This window comes from Canis lupus, chromosome 5 (assembly GCF_003254725.2).
Source record: "Canis lupus dingo isolate Sandy chromosome 5, ASM325472v2, whole genome shotgun sequence".
Classification (NCBI taxonomy): Eukaryota; Metazoa; Chordata; class Mammalia; order Carnivora; family Canidae; genus Canis; species Canis lupus.
The window spans coordinates 57,045,561-57,067,498 of record NC_064247.1 but is presented as its reverse complement, the minus strand read 5'-3'; the positions used below and the strand labels follow the sequence as shown (position 1 = coordinate 57,067,498).

Below are 21,938 nucleotides of genomic sequence, written 5' to 3'. Positions count from 1 at the left end.
CCGCCCTAGTCTCCCCGACCCTGCTCACATGCACACTCTTTCTCTCTCAATAAATAAATACAGGGCAGCCCCGGTGGCTCAGCAGTTTACTGCCTGCCTTCAGCCCAGGGCGTGATCCTGGAGACCCAGGATCGAGTCCCACGTCCGGCTCCCTGCAAGGAGCCTGCTTCTCCCTCTGCCTGTGTCTCTGCCTCTCTCTCCCTCTCTCTCTCTCTCTCTCTCTCTCTCTCTGTCTTTCATGAATAAATAAATAAAATCTTTAAAATAATAATAAATACATACATATATATATACATACATACAATTAAAAAAAATAAACGGGTATCTGCACAGAAGATGTGGCCATCGGAGCTGGGATGTTGGCACTTCCAAACCTTCATACGGACACCTCCACCTCTAATCTAGGACCACATGGATCGTTCTAGTCTCTTCCCCTTGCTGACCTGTAAGCAGGTCCAACAGGGAGAGCGTGGCTCCCCCAGCCACCACCCGTGCCCTGATCACCCAGCCTGCAGGCTCTGTGCTGCCCCAGAGTCACTTAGCTCCACACCTATTCCCTACTGTCCCTACTCAGGTTGTCTCTTCAAACCGTGACCAAGAGACATGGTTGTATGACATTTCCCATTCTGTTGAAATTTCCTCAAAGTCCCAAATGATATATTCTTCAATAGACTTTATTATTTAGAGCAGTTTTGGGTTCACATCAAAATTGTGAGGCAGCTGCAGAATTTCCCGGGTGCCCCAGTCTCCACTGTCCCCTCCGCCCCAGGGTCCCAGGGTGCATGGTGGGTAACAGGGCCCTAATTGCTGTGCGTCCTGTGGCTCGGACAAAGCTATAAGGACCTGTCACCACCCCTCCAATCACACAGAATGGTGTCACTGCCCCTCAGCCCCACTGTGTTCACCTGCTCATCGCCCCCACACTGCTGGCAACCACTGACCTCTTTCCAAAATGCCATACATTCTAGAATGCCACACAGTTGGCATTGCTGTATGTACCTTTTTAACAATGTGCCACTTGAGATTTCTTTGTCTCTTCAGGGCTTGATAGCTCATTTCTTTTTAACTGACTGGACTTTTAAAAAATTGAAGCAAAAAAATAAAAATAGAAAAGAAAAGAAAAAGGAAAGGAAAGGAAAGGAAAGAAAAGAAAAGAAAAGAGAAAAAATTGAAGCTTAGGAGCTCCCAAATTGTCGTGATCAATCCACAAACTGAGGATTTCTAGGATGTGGACCGTGTTCCTGGGGTCTGCAAAGGCCCCTGGAACCAGATGTAGGACTTGGCCTGGTACCAGAGGAAGGGGCCAGCGCTCCAGGGTACCCTCAGGGCCGTAGGGCAGCAGGTGGGAGAGGAGAGCTTGCCTGGCACACTTACCCTGGCTCCTTCCTGGGTCTCTCGGCAGCTGTCCCTCGACAAGGAGCTCATTGACTTTGGCAGCTATGTGGTGGGGGAGACCACGTCCCGGATCATCACACTGACCAACATCGGGGGCTTGGGCACCAGGTTCAAGTTTGTTCGGGCCTCAGAGTCCTATGAGATGGACCTCTCCCAGTCAGTCATGAAAATAGTAAGTATATTACCTGTCCTGATCATGAGCCGTGGCTGCTCACCCAGGGGAAGGCGTGAGGCCTCCTCGCACCCCACACAGTCCTGTGAGTATAAAACTGACATGACAGGAAAGAGTCTGTCAACATAGGGCTGGGTGTCGTCAGGTAGAGTGGGAGAGACTGGGCTCCGTGAGAGGACACCTAGAGCCACAGTGACCCCACTGGAGTGTGTGGTGGCTGACAGGGTGGTGGCTGAGAGCCACAGGGGACCACCTTTCTCCTGATGCACCTATGAAGTCCCAGCAGGAGGCTGGCCAAGAGGACACGGCCTGAACACCGCAGGCAAACCCTGCCCGCTCCTGCACTTTTTCCAAAGGTGTGAGGTGAGCAATGGTCTTTTCATGGGAAGGCCATGCAGACATGCTGCTAAGTGATTGAGAACAACCTCAGAGCAACACGGTGTGCCCCTATCTGTGGAAACAACTTCCATCACACTCACTGGACACTGGGAGGTCTTTTGGGGGCAAGGATGGGTGAGAGAAACTTCCTGTAAGAAGCACTGAGCTACTTCAAAGTTTGGTCTACTTATTTTTTTTTTAATTTTTATTTATTTATGATAGGCACACAGTGAGAGAGAGAGGCAGAGACACAGGCAGAGGGAGAAGCAGGCTCCATGCACCGGGAGCCTGACATGGGATTGGATCCCGGGTCTCTGGGATCGCGCCCTGGGCCAAAGGCAGGCGCTAAACCACTGCGCCACACAGGGATCCCGTTTGGTCTACTTATTAAGGGCTCTTAGCAAAGGCCTCAGAAGTATCTCCCCCAGAGGGGACAGAGGACCAGTGGGGTGGGGGCAAGGGTGGTAAGGGTGGGGGTGTAAACCCAGAACACGGCCAGGGCAATGGTGGGTGAGGAGAGGGGTGCAGGCTGGGTCAGCCCTTAGGCCTGCAGGCATCTGAGCTGAAGCCAAGAGAGTGGAGCTGGGGCCTGGGGCTCCGATCCCACAGGGGGAATGGGACCAGGCATCCCAAGACAGGAGGGTAGAGCATCAATGTGGAACAAGGAAGAGCCAGCCTGGGCTAGAGACAAGTGAGGCAGGGTTGGGCCCTGAGCCCCTGGGCCAGCTGCTGCCCTGATATGCATGCTTGGCTCAGGTGGGAGAGGGAGCCAAGGAGGATGATTGTGGCTAGGCTCTCCATGTGGCCCTCCTTGGCAACAGAGGTCTGGGCAGTTGAGTGGGAAAGGCAAATGGAAAACTGCTAGTAAAAGTGTTATGTTCCCTTTTCAGAGCAGTCTGTTCACATATGAAGATAAAGGTTCTTACGAAAAAATCATCATCAGCCCTTCTGAGCAACAGATGGAGGGCAATGAGTCCTCTCCCTTTGACATGCAAAGCCAGAAGAAGGAGCTGGACAACAAGGAGCAGGAAGAAGGGCACCCCACAGGTGAGCTGGACCCAGCGGGGCTGGGGGGCAGACTCCTGGGAGCACCTGGAGCACTTGCTGCCTCCCAGGAGGCTCTGATGAGCCCCCGGGGGTGCCAGAGGGCAGGACTGTATGGTATTTTTCTAGGACTTCGACATTAATAAGGAAATAGATACATTCAAACAAATACTGGTTGTGGAGTGGATTGAAATTTGCAGTCACAGTTAAGCTAACAGGGTATTTTTAGGAACTCCCATTGGACCACCAGGCTTGGGGGTCCTTGTTGGTACAATTGAGGAGCCCTGCCCTCAGTGGGGCAGCAGCAGGACAAAGGGGGAAGAGAGGGAAGGGAGGACTGGGAAGCTCTACTGACAGGGTCTTGGGGGGTTGAGGTGTCTTGGCCCCCTCCCCAGCTTTGCCAATAGAAAGGGCAGTGAGGGCAGTCCACAGAAGAGTCAGGAAACAGGCAGCCCCTCTAGTCCCAAGCCCCAGGCACAGAAGGAAGGACATTCCCCCAGGCCCGGCCTCACCCTGACATGCCCCCTTCTGCTCCTGGGACTGTCCCCGTCCCCTCCTGCCTCCCCGTTCGTTTGGTTTCCCCTTCAACACACATCCAGGAGTGGCAGGCTTTTGTCCTGTTTCAGCCACTTACACACAGAAGCCGAGCAGTCAGTCCCCTTGCTCAGGCTGCTCCGTGAGCTGTTCTTCCTGTCTCCGCCGCTGTGTGGCGTCTGCTCTCACAAACACACCTTGAGTCACAAACCTGCTGCAGCCCAGTCTCATGTGGGGCCTCAGGGTGTGCCAGACACCACCCCTCGTGCATTTGCGTCTGCAAGGCTCACCTGCCACATTCTTGCCGTCTCTCCTTTATTGGCTAATGTTAAGTTCTTTTTCAACATGATTGTGCCAATTCAGACTCCCTCCAGCACCCAGCACAGCTGCCAGCAGCCACTGGACATGTGAGGGCATTTCTGTGGAAATGGACAGCTGATTCTAAAATTCGTATGGAAACCCAGAGGACCTAAAATATCTAAAACAGTTTTGAGGGATCCCTGGGTGGCTCAACGGTTTAGCACCTGCCTTCGGCCCAGGGCGTGATCCTGGAGTCCTGAGATCGAGTCCCACATCAGGCTCTCTGCATGGAGCCTGCTTCTCCCTCTGTCTGTGTCTCTGCCTCTCTCTCTCTCTGCGTGTGCCTCTAATGAATAAACAAAATATTTTTAAAAAAACAGTTTTAAAAAAGAAGAACAAAGTTGGAAGACACAGACTACCTGATTTCAAGACTTGCTCTAAAGCTACAGTGACGAGACAGTGTGGTGTTGGCAAAGGGAGAGACACAGACCCTTGATGGGGCAGAACAGAGTCCAAAAATAGACCTGCACAAATATGGCCAATCAATCTTCACTAGAGATGCAAATGTAATTCCTTGGAGAACAAAACAGTCTTTTCAACAAATGAGACCTTAGCAATTACATAAACATATACTAAAAAACTAACCTCCAACCATTCCTCACATTGTACACAAATACTACAAGATAAATCATAGACCTAAATGTAAAATCTAAAACCATAAAACTTCTAAAACAAAGCATAGAGGAAAAGTCCATGTCATCATGTGTTGGGCAAAGATTTTTTAGATATGACATTAAAAGTATGATCCAGGGATCCCTGGGTGGCACAGCGGTTTGGCGCCTGCCTTTGGCCCAGGGCACGATCCTGGAGACCCGGGATCGAATCCCACATCAGGCTCCCGGTGCATGGAGCCTGCTTCTCCCTCGGCCTATGTCTCTGCCTCTCTCTCTCTCTCTCTCTGTGACTATCATAAATAAATAAAAATTAAAATAAATAAATAAAAAAAATAAAATAAAAGTATGATCCATTTTTTAAATATTATAACCTGCTTTGGGATGCAGCAAAAGCAGTTCTAAGAGGGAAATGTAGCACTACGGGCCTACTTCCAGAAGCAAGAAAAGTGTCCTTATACCTAAACGTATACCTAAAGGAGCTAGAAAAAGAAGAACAAACAAAGCCCAAACCCAGGAAAAGGAAAAAAAAAAAAAAAGAGCAGAAGCAAATAATATAGAAACTTAGCACACACACACAATAGGGCACATCAATGAAATCAGGAGCTAGTTCTTTGAAAAGATCAACAAAATTGAGAAACCTCTAGCCAGACTCATTGAGAGGAGACAGAGACAAAGAGAAAGGATTCAAATAAATAAAATCACTAATGAAAGTGGAGACATAACAACCAACACCACAGAAATTCAAACAATTATAACAATATTATTAAAACCTACATGCCAACAAATTGAACAACCTGGGAGAAATGGATAAATTCCTAAAGCAGGAAAAAATAGAAAATTTGAACAAATTATCAGCAATGAATGGAATCAGTAATCAAAAAACTCCCGACAAACAAAAGTCCAGGACCAGATGGCTTCCCAGGTGATTTCTACCAAACATTAAAAGAAGAGTTACTGCTTATTCTTCTTAAACTATTGTGAAAAAACAGAAAAGGAAGGAAAACTGCCAAATTCATCCCATAAGGCCAGCATTACCCTGATACCAAAACCAGATAGAGACACCACAAAGAAAGGGAACTATAGGCCCATATCCCTGATGAAAGTATATGGAAAAATCCTCAACAAAATATCAGCAAACCAAATCCAACAATGCATTAGAATCACTCACCATGACCAAACGGGATTTATTCCTAGGATGCAAGGGTGGTTCAATATCCACAAATAATCAACATGAATGATATGTCATATCAATATAAGAAAGGATAATAACCATATGATCATTTCAATAGATACAGAAAAAGCATTTGATAAAGTACAACATCCATTCATGATAAATATAAAAAAAACCCTCTGCAAAGTAGGGTCAGAAGGAGTATACTTCAACATGACAAAGGCCTTATGTGAAGAAATCTACAACCAACATCATACTTAGTGATAGAAAACTGAGAGCTATTTCCCTAAGGTCAGGAACAGGACAAGAATGTCTACTCTCACCACTTTTAATCAACTTAGTACTGGAAGTCCTAGCCTCAGCAATAAGATAAGTAAAAGAAATAAAGGGACGCCTGGGTGGCTCAGCAATTGAGCATCTGCCTTTGGCTCAGGGCCTGATCCCAGATTCCCAGGATCGAGTCCCTCATCAGGCTCCTTACATGGAGCCTGCTTCTCTTCCCTCTGCCTGTGTCTCTGCCTCTCTTTCTGTGTCTCTCATAAAATCTTTAAAAAAAAAAAAAAAAAAGGAATAAAAAGCATCCAAATTGGTAAGGAAAACGTAAAACTTTCATTATTTGTAAATGACATGATACTACTATATGTAGAAAACCCTAAAGACTCCACCAAAAAACTGCTAGAAGTGATAAATGAATTCAGTAAGATCACAGGATACAAATTCAATGTACAGAAATTTGTTGCATTCCTTTTTTTTAATGATTTTATTTATTTATTCATGAGAGACAGAGAGAGGCAGAGACACAGGCAGAGGGAGAAGTAGGCTCCCTATGGGGAGCCCAATGCGGGACTTGATCCCAGGACCTGAGGCAAAGGCAGATGCTCAACCACTGAGCCATCCAGGTGCCCCTGTTGCATTCCTAACATAATAATGAACTAACAAAAAGAAAAATTAAGAAAACAATCCCATTTATAATTGCACCACAACCAATAAAATATCTAGGAATAAATTTAACCAGAGGTGAAAGACCTATACTCTGAAAACTATACAACACTGATGAAAGAAATTCAGGATGTCACAAAGAAATGGAAAGACATTCCATGCTCATGGATTGGAAGAACAAATATTGTTAAAATGTCTATATTACCCAAGCAATCTACATATTTAATGTAATCCCTATCAAAATACCAACAGCAAAAAAAAAAAAAAAAAAAATACCAACAGCAAAAAACAAACAAACAAAAAATACCAACAGCATTTTTCACAGTTAGAACTCAATGCGGCAAAAAAAAAAAAAAAAGGAACTCAATGCGGCAGAACAGAGTCCAAAAATAGACCTGCACGATCCTGTGATAATCCTAAAATTTGTGTGAAACCACAAAAGATCCTGAAGTTGGCCAAAGCAATCTTGAAAAAGAAAAACAAAACTGGAAATATCACAATTCCAGATTTCAAGTTATATTATAAAATGGCAGTAATTAAAACAGCATGATACTGGCACAAAAATAGACACGGAATAGAAAGTCCAAAAACGAACCCACAATTATATGGTCAGTTAATATTCAACAAAGGGGGAAAGAATATCCAATGGGAAAAAGACTCTTCAACAAATGGTGCTGGGAAAACTTGACAGCTACATACAAAAGAATGAAACTGGACCACTTTCTTACACCATAAAAATAAACTCAAAATATATTAAGGACCTAAATGTGAGGTGTGGAACCATCAAAATCCTAGAAGAGAGCACAGGCAGTAACCTCTTTGACATCAACCATAACAACATTTTTCTAGATGTGTCTCCTGAGGCAAGGGAAACAAAAGCAAAACTTTTGGGACTATTGGGACTACATCAAAATAAAAAGCTTCTGTGCAGCAAAGGAAACAATCAACAAAACTAAAAAAACAATTTCTCCCTATGAAATGGGAGAAAATATTTGTAAATGACATATCTAATAAAGGGCTAGTATCTAAAATATATAAAGAACTGACACAACACCCAAAAGACAAATAATCCAATTTTTAAAATGGGCAGAAGACATGAACAGACATTTCTCCAAAGAAGATATCCAAATGGCCAACAGACACGTGAAAAGATGGTCAGCATCACTCATCATCAGAGAAATGCAGATCAAAACCACAATGAGAGATCCCCTCACATCTGTCAGAATGGCTAAAATCAGCAACACAAGAAACAACAGGTGTTGGTGAGGATGTGGAGAAAGGGGAGCCCTCCTGCACTATTAGTGTGAACGCAAGTTGGTGCAGCCACTCTGGAAAACAGTATGGAGGTTCCTCAAAAAGTTAAAAATAAACTACCCTGTGAACCAGCAATTGCACTACTAGATATTTACCAAAGAATATGAAAATACTAATTCAAAGGGATACATGCACCCCTATGTTTATAGCAGCATTATCTATAATAGCAAATCATGGAAGCAGCCAAAGCACCCATCAATAGATAGATAAAGACATGGTATATACAATAGAATATTCGTCATAAGATAGAATGAAATCTTGCCATTTGCAATGACATGGATGGACCTAGAGAGTATTATGCTAAGTGAAATAAGTCAAGGAAAGACATATATCATGATCTCACTCATATGTCAAATTTAAGGAAGGGCATCCCTGGGTGGCTCAGAGGTTTAGCGCCTGCCTTTGGCCCAGGGTGTGATCCTGGAGTCCCGTGATCAAGTCCCACATCAGGCTCCCTGCATGGAGCCTACTTCTCCCTCTGCCTGTGTCTCTGTCTCTGTCTCTGTCTCTCTCTCTCAATTAAATAAATAAAACTTTAAAAAAAAAAAACAGCTAACGTTTAAAAAAAATAAATTAAAACCACAGTGGAGGGACACCTGAATGGCTCAGTGGTTGAGTGTCTGCCTTTGGCTCGGCACAATCCCAGAAGCCTGGAATCAAATTCCGCATCGAGCTCCCCTCAGGGAGCCCGCTTCTCCCTCTGCCTATGTCTCTGCCTCTGTGTATGTGTGTCTCTCGTGAATAAATAAATAAAATCTTTTTAAAAATAAAATAAATAAAACCACAGTGCATGTCCATTACACACCTATTAAGACAGCTAGATCAAAACCAAAAAAAAAAAGGGCAACCCGGCCTGCTTCTCCCTCTGCCTGTGTCTCTGCCTCTCCCCCTTTCTCCCTCTCTTGCTCTCTGTGTCTCTCATAAATAAATAAAATATTTTTAAAAAAGAAAGAAAGAAAAAAGAAAAAAAAAGACAAAGAGCTGGCAACACCAAGCATTGGTGAGAAGTGACTGTAATCCCATCCTCTGCTGCTGGATATGCAGCAACTTTGGAAGAGTTCAGCATTTTCTTACCAAGTAAGCAAACATCAAACAACCCAGAAACCCCACTCCTAGGTATTTACCAAGAGAAATGGAAAACTATAACGGAACGGAAAATTGTACGTGAATGTTTACAGAGGGTTTATGTATAACTGCAGACGGCTGCTGACTAGTGCACAGACATGGTGACACGGCCCTGCCGCGCGAGGGAGTGAGTTAGTGATGCATACCACGACATGCATGAATCAGAAAGGCATCAATGGTCAGGGAAAGGTCAGGCTCAAAAAACCACAAATCATGAATCCATTTATGTGACATTCTGGGAAAGGCAAAATGATATAGATGAGTGGTACTCAGGAACTGGGGGAGGGATTGGCTACAAAGGAGTATCGGGGGGCTCAGGGATAATGGAACTGTTCCATATCTCGATCCTGGTGGCAGCTAGACACTATGCATTTGTCAAGGCTACGCTGAAAGGGGTGAATTTTAACTGCATGTGAATTATTCCTTCATAAAAGAGGTGGAAATCACTCAATACACATAAGCAGCAGAGCACTGTCATCTTGCATGTTTCAGATACTGGTATTATCAGATGCTGAACAGAAAACAAGCATACTCACTCAATGCATGGAAAACCATCCCGAAGGATGAGATGAAGCTGGTTTGAAAATGAACCAAGTAAAACTTCTAGAAGTGAGAATGTGGTCATTGTAACTGGAACCCCAGTCAGTAGGATGAACCGTAGAGAGACACCATGGAGGAGAGACCCGGGAATGTTCTCACCACAGATAAAGGGCCAGAACTGGAAACAAGAAGGAATGTACATGCCATGGAGGACAGAGGGAGGAGGTCTCATCGGTCTGCTCGAGGCCAGAAACATCGTATTTAGCAACATGCTTGCTGAGAATTTTCTAGAATGTCGAAACACATGTAAACTCATATCCTGGAAGTGAGTAAATATCCACTCTATGCTGATAGCACAGAACAGCACTGGATGCATGATTAAAGAAAGCTTTCATTAATGAGCCTGATTCTAGAATTTATGAAAGCTCACCATGTTTTTAGCCAATGGCTCGACACAGTTCCACACTGGGACACCAAGAGACCCCAAGCACCATCCACACAGAACAAAGAGCTGCCCCTAGAGTCTGCCCGGCTTCAGGTCCGAACTGTACACCTGAAGCAGACAAGGACATACGCATCACCATGGGGGCAGTCAGCTGCCCCCTCATCCAGGTGACAGTGTGGCCACTGAGTGGGGTGACAGGTGTGCCAAATGGGAGGAGCCCAGATCAGTCCCAGGCCCCAGAGATAGTGCACACCATCCTGTAGGGTAACAGTCCAGCCTCACGGGGCACATGACACCATGTCAGGTGCAGGGCCCAGGGCAGGCTGCCACAGAGCTCCAGGGCTCCACACAGTAGCCAGGCCAGGCCGCCCAGGACAGAAGGACTCGGAAGGGTGCCAACCTTCACCTCTCCCATAAGTTCTGTCTTCGTGAGCAAAGTCCACAGAAAGACCTTCTCAGACCAGAGGAATCAGCCTCTGCTTCCAGGGGCCTTCCCGACACATGGCCAAGAGATGGGAACACACCAGCTGCACACACGCAGATAAAACTAAATAATAGGGGTTAGGCTGGGACATTTGGAGGGCAATACCATTGTCAACTTCCAGACCTTGGTCCCTCTGCTCCCTGGGCCCGGAAATGCCTCCACCCCTAGGCTGCATGTCAGCCCCTCCCCACTCCCTCTGCAGCAGCCCTCCTCTCTGCTGGGCCTCCCTGTTTCTCCTCTGAATAGGAGACCCCTGTGAGCCCACTCCCCAATCCCCTGACCCCCAAAGGGCCAGCTTGCTCTGTTTTCTCCAGCCCTGACCTTCAGGCCACGGTACCCCACTGGCCATGCACAGCCAGCTTCCCTCACCTACCTGACCTCCCCTAGCTAGGGCCTTGCAGCTCTGGCCACCTTGCTCACCCCCAGCCTCCAGCGCCAGAGGCCATGGTGCCCACTGTCTTTGTCCCCCTGAGAAGCCCCGCTCTGCCCCTCGTGTGTCACTAGGTCTTTCCTCTTTGCAGAGCAGCACCAGAGAGAGGGAGCTGGCTGGGAGCTGGTGGTCCTGGAGATGGAGGGGCCAGATCCCCCTGGCACCCCAGCTCACCCCTGGGCCCCACGGGCTACCTGGCCAGACCTCTCACCTGGACGCCCTTCTTTTCCAGAATCAGAGGGAGTGACCGTGACCACTGTCATGACCATACCCCCCAGTGAGGAACAAATGGAAATCTCGCTGGGAGAGGTGAGCAAGGCCTACTGCTTCCCAGCCCACCTTCCTCCAGCCATGCGTCCCTGACCTGCTACCCCTCCTCCAGGTTGCCCTTCCACTGGGCCAGACCTAGTTGGTCTGAACGCACAGCCTTCAGGCAGCTTGCGCTATCAACTGGCCTGTGGCCACCCCAATCCCAAGTTGAGTCCGGGCCAGCAGCAGGGACAGCGTCCTGGATACAAGGCACTGGGTCGCCCTCCGAGAAAACATGGTCAGGGCCTCCCTGCCTGGAGCATGGTGTGTGTGTGTGTGTGTGTGCATGCATGTGTCAGTGTGTGCACATGTGTGTGCATGTGTATGTGTGTGTTCATGCACATACACAAGGGCCCTAAGTCATCAAGAGAGCAAGTACACACACTTGGAGCATCCCAGGAAGGGTTAAGCTGTGATGCTAGGCAGTGAGCAGTGAACCCTCGAAGGGCAGGGCCAGGCCACCCAGGGACACTCACACTCATGGTGACCAGCACCTCATGCTGGTGAAGACAGGGGGAGGTGCCCTGATAGAAATGTGAAGCCTGACTGGGTCTGTGGTATCTCTTCCCTCTCAGGTGACGGAGGGTGAGATTGGCCCCTTCAGCTCCATCAAGGTACCAGTCATCTTCACACCAGTCACCCCAGGAACCATCCACAGCATGTTCAAGGTCATGTTTAAGAATCAGCAGTGCCCAACTGTGAGTGCCCCACTGCCACTTCCTGCCTTCCTCACTGCAGCCCAGGCTGTCCCTGGGCCGCGGGATGCCTGCCCTCTGTGCTCCCCCCACCACAGCCCTGTGAGGCAGCTGCCTGTGCTATCCACGCCTAGACAGCCAGTTGGTAGCACAGATGGTTAGCACCATAGCCAACATACACACGAACATGCCTTTGCATGCACATCTGTGCACACACGGAGCCCTTGCTCTTAATTACTGGAAATGCCTCTCCAACTTTCCAAATACTTAAAGTTTTTACTCATTACTTTTTATCATGTATTTATTAACTTACTTATAGGTTTATTAAATGTTGCTCCGAGAACATGATCTGCAAACTCTGGTTCTTTTAAATTTGTTGAAATGTCTATTGTGACCAAAGGCAAAACTGAGTTTATCGATGTAATGTGTGCACGTATGTGTAAAGGCTGCATACAAATTCCTGAACTGAATGATTCACATTATTCACGGCCTCCCCATGTCGTTCCCTAGCACTCAGCCTGCAGCCTTCTGGTCTCTGCCCCAGGGACCCTGTGGCCTGGGGTCTGCTGGCTGGGCCGTCCTATGTGTCACATGTCCTGCAAGTCCTGGGCTCCATGGCCCCCGTCCCAGGCCAGGGGTCCTGGAGGAAGGCCCATGGAATCCTCAGCTCACCACTGTAACACCAGGATGGTGCCTCCCCTGCTAGACCCTGCCTGGCCCAAGAGGGGCTGTTAGGCATCAGCTGTCCCTTCAGGACACCCACACACCCCCAAACCTCCTGAGACCTGGACTCAGGGTTTGGCTGGGAGGAGCCAGTGGCCATGGAAGGGAGAGAAGTGGTTCCCTCTCTCCCTGGTCCCCCCGAGACCTCTGAGCCTCCATTCTGTATTTGCTGGGAAAGTTTTATAAAGTGTACATCTCTCTGTGAGACATGTTATTCTGTAATGAAAGAGGTTTTTTAAACAGCTAAAGATGTGGATAATCATGAAGCTGTGTGATGGGAACATGACAATCCATTGTGCTGTTCTTTTTATGTTTGAACATTTTGATAATAGAAAGGATTGTTTAAACTGTATGTTATGAAAACTGGCTCAGACCCCAAAACATGGCTGGTTTGATCAGTGACCTTCCAATACTGGTATGAGTTACAAACATCCTGCAGCTGGGTGGTGTTAGTGCTCACCGTCATTGCCCACTTTGCCAACAGAAATGTGTGTTGCTGACTTTTCACCTTCAAACTCAGTTGTATTTCAGAGTCATGGGCGTTGCTATGGACGTGCCCGTCTGGGTACCAAAACCCAACGTAGATCTGAAGATATGCATGTATGACCGGCTATACCAGGACTCTGTCCTTGTGCATACACGGTGAGCCCGGGTCCCACGCTGCCACTCAGCTGAGAACCTGAGGAGTTGACTCTCAGGGTCACAGCCTACGAGGGGTGGCAGGGCCAGAGTCAGGCACAGAGGGAATTGGATGGGCACACGGAGGTGGGGCCTCTAGACCCCAGGAAGGGCCAGGAAAGGGATGCTCCCAGAGCCTCAGTAGGAAGCAGCCCCACCTGCAGCTAGACATTAGCTCAGTGGGATCCATCTCTGGTTCTGACCTCTTTACTCTAGGAGAGTAAGTCTGGGTGGCTCCAGCAACAAGGGGATGCTCACCCCTCCACACCCAGGTACTTGGTGCATCATAAACACAGACAGGAAAACAAGGAGTGAGGCCGTGTGGACAAACCCCTGAGGAAAGAAGCGTGTTCTATCTGTGGGGTTTTGCAAAGACATCCAGGCTCCAGAGTAGTCACTCCTAAAAACTTAGTCACTCCTAAAAACTTTTTACTAAAGTACAAGTTAGGTGGAGACAAGTAGGCAAATGCCGTGGTTGGTGCTGTGGGGGGACGCTTGTTCCCCACAGGCCTGGTGCTGGCATCTGCTGATGCAGGGAGGGTGGGGAGGGGGCAGGGGGTTCACGGGCCCTGCTGCCAGTGCAGAAGTGGTTCACAGATGTGTGGGGCCTGCAGACTTCCTCTGTGACCATGCTGGTGGAGGGGCTTGCCTGTCTCAGTGCCAGGATCACACACATCAGGGGACTCGAGAGGGGCCCCCCTGAACTTGTGTGTGGAACTAGTGCTAGCCGGCCTCTGCCAGTCAGTTTATATCAGGACGGTGGTGCAGCTACCTTCGGGGTGGGGGGGGCTGAGGGGAGCAGCCCTGGGCCTATGAGGTAGATGAAGACCCCAGCTGCACACTCAGGGTATGTGTACATGTATGTGCGTGCATGAGCTTGCAAGGGCATGTGTTTGTGACACAGTCGGCCAGGTCACTTGGCTTTGTGGAGACTCAAATGCAGGCAAGGGAGTGGGGGAGCTTCCTGGTGGAAATAGGGAAGGTTCCAGCTGAACCCAGATGGAAGGGGGTGGGGGTTCGGGGCTTGGGTGAGGGAGCAAGAGGCACTAACTAGCCTCCTGTGATTGGTGGGGCCCACACTACCTCCTTTGACAGCTCTGGACTTGGAGGTGGGGACAAAGCCAAGGCTAGGTGCCCCAGGCCTATGGGGCCCAGCCCCTCCCCAGCCCAGCCCCCACACTCCTCCAGGCCCCCACACTTTGCACAGTCTGCCCAGAAAACACTCAGGTTTCTGAGAACCAATGGGGCCATATTTCCATGGCAGAGTTTCTGTTTGTAGGAACCCCTCATGAGGAAGGCTGCCCTTCAGCCCCTGAGCAAGCAGGGTGGTGAACCTTCACTGGCACTTGGCCTGGTGCGAGTGCCAGGGGTGTGCAGGAGCAGATGTGGGAACAGATCCACAGCGTTGCTGTCTGATGTCCCCCGGCATCCTGCAGGTCAAAAGCGGCCCTGCGTCTGAAGTTTGAAGTGTGCAAGGAGCTGCGGGAGCATGTGGAGCTCCTGCCGGAGACAGGCTACATCCAGGCCCAGTCCTCCTATGCCGTGCAGCTCAAGTTCCTGCCGCGGTGCGTGCCTGGGGGCTGCAGGGCAGGGAGGCTGCAGGCAGCGCCTCTCCTGCCTCTCACATGTCCTACTTTGCCTACCACTTGTACCTCCTGTGTGACCCCAAAGCACCATTCACAGGTCAGTTTTATTGTCATCCACCAAGTATAAAGAAGAAAAGTACTTTTGAGTGTGTCCTGTCTCTTTCAGACACTCCCTCCCAGAAGATGCAGGGAAGTATTTCGACAAGGAAAGCAGAGTCCTGGAGGCCCCGATGACAATACAGGTGGCTGACCAGGTCTGCGTGGGACACTTCCTGGGAACGTGGGGCACTCTTGGGGACCTGAGCACCACCCCCCAGAAGGCAGGGCCCTGGTGGGTCCCAGCGGCCTGACCCCAGCATCCCCTACACAGTGGGAATGAAGGCTGGGTGTTTGTGGATCAAGGACAGATCCTGGAGAGCTGGGCAGGGCTGAGGGGCGTCCCCCTGGCTCCAGAACCCACTTGTGCCCACGTGCCCACTCACAGTGTCTGCACACCGTGCACCTGCACTCATACACCCCCCATGCCTCGCCTAACCAGGGTTACTCCCCTCTTCGTTGGCACCTGCCTTCCTATCCTCCCAAGTCAGCAACTACAGGAAGGTGGCCTTTTCCTTTTTTTTTTTTTTTTTAAGATTTTATTTATTTATTCATGAGAGAGAGAGAGAGAGGCAGAGACACAGGCAGACGGAGAAGCAGGCTCCATGCAGGGAGCCCCTCGTGGGACTCTATCCTGGGTCTCCAGGATCACACCCTGGGCTGAAGGTGGCACTAAACTGCTGAGCCACCCGGGATGCCCAAGATGGCCTTTTCCAAAAAAGTCCTGTGTCTGGCCACCAGGTCGAAGCAATGCTTCTGCCTTTCTGCCTTTCTTGTGAGTGGAGACATTTGCGAAATGGACTGCAAGTAACCAGGTTGCCCTCACCCTGTGCACTTCAGATCAAGCCAGTGGGGTTTACCTTGCATGCTGTGGTCACCACCTCAGACCTGCAGCTCAGCCCCTCAGCAGTGGACTTTGGTTACTGTACCATCTATGAGGCCATCAGGACACAAGTCAGCCTCTACAACCACTCCCTCCTGCCCCAGGGCTTTGGGTTCGTCGGGCTCCCCAAGGTACCTCGCTTGGTCAGGGAAGGTCACAGGGTGTGGGGACAGAGTCAGGAAGCTCTGGGGGTGGGCCAGGGCGGTGCTGCCCCAGGGTCTGGATGCCCAGCACCAGGAGGCCTCAGCCCTCCCCAGCCCTCATGCCCTCCTATCCCCTCATCATCCCCACCGTCCATATCCCCAGCCTTTGTCTCCCCCTCTCTGGCCTGCCCCAGTAGGACTCAAGACTCCTTTCCCTCTCTTCCTGCCTGGCGTTGCATGATAGCCAAGATGGGACTCAGACCAGGCCGCCCTCAATTCTCCCTGGGCCGCTCCACCGCCAACCCTGCCATCCACTTATATACATGCAGACACGTGTACAAACGCACCAACATAATGCACACACTCACATGCAAGTGCTCATATATGTGCTAACACTCACAAAGACACAACATACATAGACACATAAACAAATCACACACACATGATTGCACACATACAGACGTGCTCACTGCTGGCACTCACATACTCACATACACACAAGCACGTGCACATACATGCAGATACTCATGTACACCCACTCGTACACGCAGACACCCACACACTCACATTTGCACACACACTCACATGCCCTCGTACCCACTCACACACACTGCCACACACATGTCCATGCAGCTCCCAGATAAGCCCCAGCAGATCACTGTTTTCACTTTGGTATTAATGGTTTTCCATTTGCTAGTTTGTGGACATCCAACCCAACGATGGGTTTGGGACAATCCTACCGCTAGAAACACTGCAACTTGATGTGATCTTCCAACCCACCAAGGCCAAGGAGTACAGCTTCGAGCTCATCTGCAAGTCAGAGATCAACCGGTAAGCCTGGCAGGCAAGGGGCGTGGAGGGAGGGGGGCAGCTGGCTTGGGGGTGGCAGTGTGCACATGTGAATGTCTATGGGTTGTGCATGTGTGGGCATGTGTGTGTGAGCATGTGATTACGCATGTGTGAACATGTACATGTGGTGTGCAGAGGATCTGGACATGAGCCCCACTTGCTCTGATCACACTATATGACAGGGACAGTCCCAATTCTATCCTGACAGATGGGACAGAGGAGGTGGTAGATAGAAAAGTCAAACAGGATGCAGAGGGGGTGGTCTGGGATAAGGGGCCGGTTCTTGTTGTTCCCCAAGACTATCAGCCCCAGCGAGGCATGTTCTGGAGCATTCTGTGCAGGTGTCCAGCTGGGCACCAGGCCACCTCCCCAGTGAGCCCCACTGCCTACCCTCCTGCCCCCATTTCTCTTCCTCTCTCCTGTTCCTACCTGCATTCCAGCCTGAGTTGCTGTTTGGCCCTGGGTGGGCCAAGCCCTCTTGTGGCCCTGGACACGTGGCCGCCTGGGATCCAACAGGCAGGCGAGCAGGAATGAGTACCCGTGTGGTAAGAGTTTAGGGAGTGAAGTGCAGAGTTAGAACCCACAAACATAGTCAAGGGCCTCGGCTACCCACCTGCCATGTCCCCCATTAGGGTCTTAGGTAAAACCCACTGCCTCCCATCATAAGAACTGCAGCCTCTGGCAAGTCTCACTGGAGCCTTGTTGACACCTCCCTGAACGGGTGGGGGACTTCTGGTTCTTCTTTGCAACAAAATGAAGGAGTGCTTAAGTGAGTGGCCAGAGGGGAGCTACTCAAAAATAACACTGGAAGGCGTGTTGCCTTGTGCTGTGGGGCATAAGGAGAGATTCAAAGGGTTGAGTGACTCTGGGGGACAAAGCTTCATCCACACCATCCCAGGGCCCTCCAGGGAAGCCCAGCAACACCTCCAACCACAGTCGCGCCACTCCCAGATGCTGGAACCAGCTGGGAAACAGAGTTCGTCCGCCATCCTGAAACATGTCCAGTGAAATCTCTGTGATGATTATCACAATTCATACATTTATGGCCTTTCAATTAATCCCATACTAATAATAACCTCAAAGGTATTTCCACCCACAAGGATTTTTTATCCCCCACATTTAGAGCCTGTGGTCACAGGACATAAAAATATATATTTTAGTACTTCAGTGTGTGAGCAACATTACCTTCACAGCCAGGTAGGATGGGGCCATCCACATCAGAGCGTTAAAGTGTCTGTAATTAGGATGAAATTTGACACGGACGGTGAAGTAGAAATCTGGGTTCGAAGAAGGTGTGGAATGAAAATATTCCAGTGATTAAGATACCAATATCAGTTCTTTGTTTTCATACATTATCTTAATTCAAATACCAGGCTGGGGCAGCCCGGGTGGCTCAGCGGTTTAGTGCCGCCTTCAGCCCAGGTCCTGATCCTGGAGACCCGGGATCGAGTCCCACGACAGGCTCCCTGCATGGAGCCTGCTTCTCCCTCTGCCTGTGTCTCTGCCTCTCTCTCTCTCTCTCTCTCTCTGTGTCCCTCATGAATAAATTAAAATAAAAAAAATTAAAAAATACCAGGCTGATCACAGATGGCCCAAGAACCCTCAAGTAGGGACGCATGGGTGGCTCAGTGGTTGAGCGTCTGCCCTTCAGCTCAGGGCCTGATTCTGGAATCCTGGGATTAAGTCCCACATCAGGCTTCCTGCATGGAGCCTGCTTCTCCCTCTGCCTGTGTATCTGCCTCTCTCTCTGTGTGTCTCTCATGAATAAATAAATAAAATCTTTAAAAAAAAAATGTCAGAGCCAGTGGTGCTAGGGTAGCCTGGCCCACAGAACCACACACACCCCTCTCTGGCCTCCCAGCTGGCGGGCAGAGCTTCCCTTCCCCGAGCTGCTGGAAGCTGCCAGCAAAAGCAGCTTCACTACTGTGTCCTGGCTCTGAAGAACTGCAGGTCAGCAGGGGTTGGAGACACCCTGGAAACTGGCCAAGTGCCAAAATGCACCTGTGGAGGCGGCTCCCAGGCTTTGGGGAAGTTGCCTTGATACTCACCGATGCCTGGACCTTTCACAATGGGCTGCAGACGAACAGAGCCAAAGTTCCAGGACAAAAGCCCACCGTCACACATCTGCTCTTCTTCTCTAAAGGATAATGGCAAAAATGAACTCACTAGATGTTATAGATTTATAATGTATAGTTTTATAGATTCCTGTGTTTATAGATTTATAGATTCATAAGCTTATAGATTTATAGATTCCTGTGCTTATATTTAAAGAGCAATTGATCCATTTTATTTTTATTTTTATTTATTTTAACACTTTTTTAAAATTTTTATTTATGAAAGTCACACAGAGAAAGAGAGAGGCAGAGACATAGGCAGAGGGAGAAGCAGGCTCCATGCACCAGGAGCCCGACGTGGGATTCGATCCCGGGTCTCCAGGATCGTGCCCTGGGCCAAAGGCAGTCGCCAAACCGCTGCGCCACCCAGGGATCCCCCATTTTATTTTTAAATGTCAATGAATGTTTAACAAAATAAGCCAGAAATTACCTCCTCGGCAACTAGAGATGCAATTTTTAGCTATCACTTGAAATGTGCACAGGGGTATGCAGTATTTTCAAAAGATGGTAAGATTCATTCATGAACAGTGAGCAAAATCTGTACCAACTGCTGTCGTAGTCCTAGGCACTGTGCCCATGCAGGCCACCGTCTCCCTCAGAGGCCACCTTCCACAGCCCAGAGGGACCCCACGGACCACACCCCCCCCACGGACCACACCCCCCCCATGGACAGTGCCCTCCCTGATCCACCTGCCCTGGCCCTTCCAGGAGCTTCAAGCTGGCATGCCGGGCTGTGGGTATCCACCCGCCCCTGGAGCTATCCCACTACCAGGTCAAGTTTGCAGCCACTTCCCTGTACGACACGTCCGTGGCCACCCTGTACATCATCAACTCTCACGTGAGCATAAACTCACTGATCCACTCCGTGCCCCGCATCGGCTCAGAAGATGCCTTTCCCGTGGGGCCCACGTCCTTTGAGTTCCTGCTGCCTCCGGATGCACCCATCACCATCTCGCCCTCCGTGGGGACCGTGTCACCAGGAAAGGCAGGTGTGGGCCTCACGGGTAGGCTTGGGGGGGGGGGCAGGGTTCTGCTGGGGTGCCTGGCTCTGAGACCACAGGGGTGGGGATGAGCTCTGCCCCTCATCAGACCCAAGTAGGACCAAGGAAGTCTGCATAGCCCATGAGCATGGGGGGGGGAGGAGGCCCAGCCCAGCCCCAGTCCCAGAGGCAGGGGCACCCAAGGGTGGCTGACCCACCTGCCTGGGGGTGCTAGCGGCTCGGACTTAGGGAGGACATGCAGACCCCTGGATCTCAGAGCAGATGGACACAGAGGGCCTGGTTATCAGAAGTATAGGGTGTCTGTCCACTCCATGGACCCAATGTCCCACCTCTACCCCACATCTGCTTTGCCTGATGGAGCAGAAAGAACAGGGCTGGAGGCAGAGGTCCCTCTTAGCCAGTACCAGGGCCATCCAGCCTCCTGGAGCTTAGATCTTTCCCTTCAAAAGTGAGGGTGGCCGCTGCCAGGATGAGGTGAGGAGGGGCATGTGAGGGTCCTGGGGAGGCCTGGGCCCTGGCAGGGTTTCACTTTAGTGTGATCATTTAAAATGCATTTTATTAAATTTAGCAAAAACTCTTAAATACCACTCCCCAAAGGGCATGTGGGGGTTGGCTTCTGTGTTCTCTCCCTTTCCCTGTTCCCTCTCCCCTGTCTCTGCCCTGCCCCCCACTGTGTGTGTACCTCTGCTGTACCAAGCAGTGGGGACACCTGGGAGTGACCCTTCCATGGGGCCCAGAACCTTCCCACAGGCTGGTCACAGGGACAAGTTGGGGTGAAGAACTCACCCCCAAATCTTGATGGCTGAATGCAGTTTCCTTTCTCACGCACGCTTCTTGTGAGCTGAGGGTGGGGTCCTGGCCCATTAGGACCTCCATCATGGGCCTCCCACCCTGCATGGTAAGAGTGGACTTGACAGTCATACGCTGTAACCTGCCTAGCCCCCGGGGGCAGGGGCACTGGTCAGGAAGCATCTCTCTGGAAAGGGCCCTCAGGAAGCTGAAATCCTACAGAGGTGCCAGAGGTGCCCTGCAAAGAATGTCAGCATGACAGGGGGACATGCAGGGGAGGGAGGACTGAGGGACTTCAGTGGGTGCTGAGGAGGACAGGGCACCAGGGGCCAGCTCTGCCCTCGGGGCTCCTCTCCCTTCAGAGGTGCCTGATCCAGGTGGCCTTCCGGCCTGTGCTGCCCAGTGAGCTGATTCGCCAGGAAGCCTTCCAGGCTCTGAACAAACAAGTGGAGGTCAAGTCGGTGCGTGGGGACTCCAAGAGGAGGGGTACAGGGCACAGGGCAGGGGCTGTGGCCTCCCCCCAACTCCTGAGGCTGCAGGGGCCCAGGACAGCATGCCGGGAGCACTGGGGGGACTTTGTGGAGCATTGTGTGTCACCTGGCTTTAAGAGCATCTTCTCCCTCAACAGCATTACCAGGAAGGCTAGGTCCCGGGGGGGCAGTCTCAGGGTGGGGTAGGGGGCACCTTGGCAGGGTGCACTGAGAAGCAAAAGGGGGGACGCCTGGGTGGCTCAGCGGTTGAGCGCCTGCCTTTGGCTCAGGTCATGATCCTGGGGTCCGCGGATCAAGTCTCACGTCGGGCTCCCTGCATGGAGCCTGCTCCTCCCTCTGCCTGTGTCTTTGCCTCTCTCTGTGTCTCTCATGAATAAATAAATAAATCTTAAAAAAAAAAAAAGAGAGAGAGAGAGAGAGAGAAGCAAGAGGGGCTCTACAGAGGGAGAGCAGATAAAACAGCAAAGGAAAAAAAAAACAGCAAAGGAGCCCCTGATCTCCCCGAGTGTGGCTTCTTTTTTTTTTTTTTTTTTTTAAGATTTTACTTATTTATTCATGAGAATACACAGAGAGGGGAGAGAGAGAGAGAGGCAGAGACACAGGCAGAGGGAGAAGCAGGCTCCATGCAGGGAGCCC

General features: G+C 50.2%; 1 protein-coding gene across 4 annotated transcripts in view; it reads left to right on the top strand.

Annotated features, from left to right (window-relative positions):
* CFAP74 (cilia and flagella associated protein 74) overlaps positions 1-21,938 on the top strand; it is a 65,866-nt gene that overhangs the window by 36,322 nt on the left and 7,606 nt on the right. For all 4 annotated transcript variants that reach the window (XM_025427475.3, XM_025427469.3, XM_025427468.3 and 1 more), the window contains exons 17-27: positions 1,403-1,567; positions 2,836-2,992; positions 11,178-11,254; positions 11,830-11,952; positions 13,193-13,314; positions 14,787-14,915; positions 15,103-15,190; positions 15,873-16,046; positions 16,756-16,889; positions 19,730-20,006; positions 21,174-21,272. In XM_025427475.3, the coding sequence (XP_025283260.1) occupies positions 1,403-1,567; positions 2,836-2,992; positions 11,178-11,254; positions 11,830-11,952; positions 13,193-13,314; positions 14,787-14,915; positions 15,103-15,190; positions 15,873-16,046; positions 16,756-16,889; positions 19,730-20,006; positions 21,174-21,272 (1,545 nt within the window). The remainder of the gene's footprint in view (positions 1-1,402; positions 1,568-2,835; positions 2,993-11,177; positions 11,255-11,829; positions 11,953-13,192; positions 13,315-14,786; positions 14,916-15,102; positions 15,191-15,872; positions 16,047-16,755; positions 16,890-19,729; positions 20,007-21,173; positions 21,273-21,938) is intronic.